At 31.9% G+C, this 6,407-nt stretch overlaps 1 protein-coding gene across 1 annotated transcript in view; it reads right to left on the bottom strand.

Annotated features, from left to right (window-relative positions):
* The window catches only part of LOC116031986 (probable LRR receptor-like serine/threonine-protein kinase At3g47570), a 10,280-nt gene extending 4,381 nt beyond the window's left edge, over window positions 1–5,899 (bottom strand). Inside the window, exons 1-6 of the mRNA XM_031274366.1 lie at window positions 5,867–5,899; window positions 4,963–5,698; window positions 4,719–4,790; window positions 2,743–2,814; window positions 1,137–1,208; window positions 796–867 (exon numbers count right to left, since the gene is read on the bottom strand). Of these exons, the coding sequence (XP_031130226.1) occupies window positions 796–867; window positions 1,137–1,208; window positions 2,743–2,814; window positions 4,719–4,790; window positions 4,963–5,698; window positions 5,867–5,899 (1,057 nt within the window). The remainder of the gene's footprint in view (window positions 1–795; window positions 868–1,136; window positions 1,209–2,742; window positions 2,815–4,718; window positions 4,791–4,962; window positions 5,699–5,866) is intronic.
* Between the last annotated feature and the right edge of the window lie 508 nt (window positions 5,900–6,407).

Below are 6,407 nucleotides of genomic sequence, written 5' to 3' on the forward strand. Positions count from 1 at the left end.
GGGGGGGGGGGAATTGTAACAAACAGCAGCCTCACAGCCATGAGGAAGCTGTGTTTTTTTTTTTTTTCAAATATAAAGCAGAGTGGATTGTGGCTCATAAACAGGCACGCACCACACTACTCTGGAGAAACTTTTCTCTGGGGAATAATATTTGCTCTCCTCTATTTATTTTCTTCCCCTATCTCTTCCTTTATCTCTCCTTTAATTTTTAATCTCCTCCATCTGATGGAACAATATCTTAACACTATACTATAATTTCATACTCCATACTTGATAGACGTAGAAATCTTGTCATATAATCTACCATCCATACATGACAAGGAATTCTCAATAAGTTTAATATCCTTTAACATTGTCAGATTCCAATATTCTCTTGACAATGATCCATTTAGTTGATTCTCCCACATAGTATTTAAGTGATCGAAGAGCATTCACCTATGTTCCTTAGAATGTTGCCATAAAATTTGTTCTTAATATGCAAGTAAAGTTTTTCAAGCTTTTGAAGATTGAACAATACACATGCTTGGTAAGAGAATACAAAACAGGCTTTTGTTTGTCATGTTATATGACTTAGTGTAAAACTGTTAAATATTATTATTGGTATTATTCCTAAAAATTTAAATAAAAACATGAGTTATTTTTTTTTGAGAAATAAAAACATGAGTTATATGCACTGTATATATATATTTATTAGAATTATTATTGCATAAAAACCATTAAATTTGGTCATTTTTAAATGTTTCACATTACTCTAGTAGCTAATTGCAAATTGCAAGCACATACTGACACACTTACCTTCCAAGTTGTTACCATTGAGTATTAAAATCCGAAGCATATTCAAGCTCCTAATCTCTCTTGGTATTTCACCTGTCAATTAGAGTTACCCAAGCTAAGTCACGAACAAATACAATATTATATGTAATCGTCATAATGGGGTCTATTCCTGCTAGATTTACACTATAATAACTTTCTTTTATTTTGCAGCTCAATAAAAAGTTGTACATGTTGAAAGCGCAAGACAATTAAAAAAAAGAAGAGATCTACATTCTATACCTAACAAGCCAAGGAATTTTCAGTAAGTCCAAGATATTTTAGCATTGTCAAATTCTAGTAGCTAAATGCATGCACATATTTACCTTTCAAGTTGTTACGATCGAGTGTTAAAACCTGAAGCATATTCAAGCTTCCAATCTCTCTTGGTATTTCACCTGTAATTAGAATTACCCCGCTATGTCATGAACAAATACAATATCCATATGCAGTTGTCATGATTGATGAGTCTATTCCTAGATTTACATTATAATAACTTTCTTTTATTTTGCAGCTCAATAAAAAAAAAATGTGAACACATGTTTGGTGGGAGAACGCCAAATAGACTGTTTTTGCCATGCTTATATATATTAGTGTAGAATTGTTAAATATTATTTCGGGTATTGTTCCTACAAACTAAAACATGAGTCATAAATAGTGTGTATGTGTTTGGAATTATTACTGAAAATTGTTAAATTTGATCATTTTCAAAGATTTCACAATACTCTTGTAGCCAAATGCAGGAACATACATTACCTTCTAAGTTGTTACTACCAAGTCTTAATACTTGAATCATATTCAAGCTCTCAATCATGATTGAAAAAATTGCTAGCGGTCCTTGGTCGCCTAATCGGCGATTAATCTGTGCCTAGGCACCCTTGTTTTTTTTTTTTTTTTTTTTCCATTTTTAAACTTTATTTAAAATTTTTACATTTTTAAAGACTTTTTTCATTTTCTAAAATTTTTTTACATTTTTTAAGACTAACCATTATAAACTATTTAATACTTTAATAGTTAATACTAAAATATTAAATATTAACCTAAAAAGCATCCATAGTTCGAACAATTTAGGATTATTTCGCTCAAAGCGATGTCTAAAAAAGAAGAATAGCTAATTGATCGACTAGGCGGCCTAGTGGATGCCTAGAAGGCTTAGCCGGCGCCTAGGAAGCCTAGGCGGTTAGCACCTAAGCGGCCTTGGCGGCGCTTAGACGGCCTAGTTTGCAACCTACCACTAATTATGGTGATAGACTAGGCAGCTGGCCGGCGCCTAGTCGTAATTTTTGCAACACTCCTCCCAATCTGTCTTGTTATTTCCCCTGCAAATTCAATTTTCCCAAGCTAATTCACTAATAACAAATACGATATCAATACGTTGTTGCACATGATGGAGTCTATTCCTTGATTTACATCATAATATCTTTATTTTATTTTGTAGCTCAATAAAGCACGGTACGTGTTGAGGGTGCAAAACAATTTAAAAGAAGAGATCTATCCTTCATAGCTTAAAATGAATTCTCATAAAGTTGAAAATCCTTTAGTATCCTCAAATTCCCAATATGTTTTGGCAACAAACCATTTAATTTATTCTCCCACAAATAAAGATATTTAAGTGAAGAGTAGTCCACTGGAATGTTGTCATATAGCTTATTCTTATACAAGTAAAGTTCTTCAAACTTTTGAAGATTGGAACACATATTGGATGGGAGAATACCAAATAGACTGTTGTTGCCATGTTTATATAAGTTAGTGTCGAAATGTTAAATATTGTTTCTAGTATTATTTCTACAAAATAAAAAGCAAAACATGAGTTATATATATACTATATTCTTATTTATTAGAATTTATTATTACATAAAAATCATTAAATTTGATGGTTTTCAATGGTTTCACATACATCACTCTAGTAGCCAAATCCAGGTAAATACATACCTTCCATATTGTTATTTTCGAGACTTAAATTCTGAAGCATATTCAAACTCCCAATCTCTCTTGGTATTTCACCTGCCAATTCAATTTACCCAAACTAAGTCATGAACAAATACGTTGTTGTCATGATGAAGTCTATTCCAAGATTTATATTATAATATCTTTCTTTTATTTTGTAGCTCAATAAAGCACTGTACGTGTTGAGGGTGCAAAACAATTTAAAAGAAGAGATCGATTCTTCATACCCAACAACAGGGACGGAGCTACAATAGGGGCAGTGGGAGTAGCTGCCCCCACTCACCCCACCCCATCCTATATATAACCCTTGTATGTATATATGTATATATAGTACATGTTTTAGATATGACTACAAGAAAAAAAAAATATATGCAAACAATTGGTTAGTTGAGTTGGTAGTGGTGCCTTCCCTTATAGGAAAGGTTAAGGGTGCGAATCCCCTACGGCTGTAAACAAACTTTATTATATTTTTATGAATATTTTTATATGTGTTTTATTTTTAGCCTATATCCAATAATATTTATGACTATATTTGAGATGTGTAATTTATAATGTGTTTTCTATTTAAATTATTTTATCAAATTAATTATGTTTCATATATATTTTGTTATGAATATTTTTATAAAGTTTTGATGTGTTTTTTTTTTTTTGCATATATCTAATAATATATATGAATATATTTGAGATATGTAATTTATAATGTGTTTTATATTTGAATTATTTTATCAAATTAATTATGTTTCATATTTTGTTATGAATATTTTTATAAAGTTTCGATGTGTTTTAATTTATTTTTCGCCTATATCCAACAATATTTATGACTATATTTTTTAAGTGTTTTTTTTAAATAGCTTCTTCAAAGCTTTTTTAATATATATATATATATATATATATATATATATATATATATATATATATAGAACAATCATTTGGTTTGGTTCATTCTTTGACTGCTCTGCTCCCCCCAAACAAAAAGAGAGACTTGTTCTTGCTCACGGAAATCGCCGGTTGGGTTTACCAAGAAAAAAATGGGAATAATTGGACGTAACATTCTTTAACCGCTTATATACATATATATATATATATATATATACATATATATATATATATATATATATACATATATATATATATATATACATATATATATATATATATGGGCGCGCTCTAATGAGAACGGGTGCCCAGGAGAGAAATAAGAGCGATCCACGTCCACGTGTCTAGATCAACAAATCAGATGTAATATTAAAAAAACGACGCAGTGGCATTTTCGTAAATAACTCGAACTTTGGTGCAAGTAAATGTGTTATAAGTGCAAGTACAATCACTTACAAGTGCACCTATTTTCACTTACAAGTGCAAGTAATTTACCTTGTAACATTCGTGCACCTAGGTACAACTAATTATACCATTAGGTGCAACTAGTTATAACGTTATGAATATTTTTATAAAGTTTTGATGTGTTTTATTTTTCGCATATATCCAACGATATTTATGACTATATTTCACCCCCACGGAACAAAATTTCTGGCTCCGTCCCTGCCTGACAATTATTTCTTAGCAAGTACAAGATCCTTTAGCATTGTTTCAAATTTCCAATCTATCTTGGCAACGGCCCATTTAGTTGATTATCCCACATATAAAGGTATTTAAGCGAATAGCATTCTCTTATGCTCCTTGGAATGTTGCCATATAGCTTGTACTTATACAAGTAAAGTTCTTCAAGCTTTTGAAGATGTAAACACGTTTGAAGGAAGAATACCAAACAGATTGTTGTTTGCCATTCTTATATATGTTAGTGTAGAAATGTTAAATTTTTTTCAGGTATTGTTTCTACAAAATTAAAGCATAAGTCATAAATAGTGTGTGCGTTTAGAATTATTACTGAAAATTGTTAAAAATCTGACCATTTTCAAAGATTTCACAATACTCTAGTAGCCAAATGCCGGAACATACATTACCTTCTAAGTTGTTACTACCAAGATTTAAAATCTGAAGCATATTCAAACTCCCAATCTCTCTTGGTATTTCCCCTGCCAATTCAATTTACCGAGGTTAAGTCACGAACAAATACAATATCAAATACGTTGTTGTAGCTCAATAAAACACGTACGGTACGTGTTGAGGGTGCAAGACAATTTAAAAGAAGAGATCTATCCTTCATACCTAACTTGTTAGCAAAATGCAAGCTAAGAGCATACATACCTTCTAACTTGTTACTGCCAAGTTTTAAAATCTGAAGCATATTTAAGCTCCCAAACTCTCTTGGAATTGTCCCGACAAAATTGTTGTAACTCAACCGCAAAACTTCAAGTTTCAAGCAACTTGATAAATTCCTTGGAATATTACCATTCAACTTGTTGAAATGCAAGTGTAGCACTTCGAGTCTTTTAGCATGTTCACATAACTTCATTGGAAGAGAGTCAGATAAGCTATTATTGTTGAGCACCAAATTTTGTAATGTGGAAATGTTGAAGATGGTGAAGGGGATAGGACCAACGAGTTGGTTAACTTCCAATATCAGCCATTTTGCATTCTCAAGATTGCCAATCTCCTCTGGAATTATTGCACTAAAATTATTATAACCAAAATCTATGTATTGTAGTCGGCGTAGGCTGGCTAACTCTCTAGGCAATTTTCCATAGAAACTGTTGTGACTTATGTTAAGAGAAACAAGAAATGAGAGGTTGCCTAATTGTGGTGGAAGGGTACCCACAATACCCATATTTGATATGTCTAATGCGACCACTCTTTGGTGTTTGGATCCGCAAACAACTCCAATCCAGTTGCAAACAGAAGCACTGGTTGACCAGTTGTTTGCCAATGTATGGTTGTGACTTAAGCTGGTGTAGGATTTCAAAGAAAGAAGCGAGGACTGATCAGTGGTGATGTTGGTGGCTAGGGCGCTGGGTATGAACGCCATTGCTAAAATCAACAAGGATAATAGAGAAGATAAGTTTGTGATCTCCATGGTATTATGCATATATGACAGTTGATACAGGCGTAAGGTTTCCATGAATAAATACTACTATATATATATATATATATCTTGGGTGGCACCAAATTTACTTAACGAGTGGACTTCAATTATCTATCATTTATCTTAATGAAAATGCATTATTGCAATAATATATGACTTCATACTTTTGTATCCTACGGGTCTTCATTCAGCTCTCAAGTTGACGACCCCACTATATATGACCTGTACGTATTGGCTGTATGCATGCAAGAATACAAAATATCATCAATTCTCCTTAATTGATTGATACGGTGTTCATAATCAGCTCTAGAATGCATTAATTTAATTTAATTTGTATCTCAGCTAAAGGCATGCATGGAAGTCTATGGCAGGGAATTTATTATTAAGCCCAGAAATTGGATCAGTAACCTGGAAACACACCAAGCACACTCAGGGGCTTAATGAATTTGATTAATATTCTTTCTTCAACAAATAAGGTTTTAAGAAAATTGTGTTTTGCATGACTCAAACTAATCCTTATTTTTTTGTTCTTGTGCTTGTTATTTTCCGGAATGATATTTTGTTGTAGTATTATATCTCTAACACAAACAACATAACAACTATAAAAATAATACTGAGTACAAATAAGTCCAAAATTAACATCTAATATCAAATTCAAAATAACAAGTTC

Source organism: Ipomoea triloba, chromosome 10 (assembly GCF_003576645.1).
Source record: "Ipomoea triloba cultivar NCNSP0323 chromosome 10, ASM357664v1".
Taxonomy (NCBI): Eukaryota; Viridiplantae; Streptophyta; class Magnoliopsida; order Solanales; family Convolvulaceae; genus Ipomoea; species Ipomoea triloba.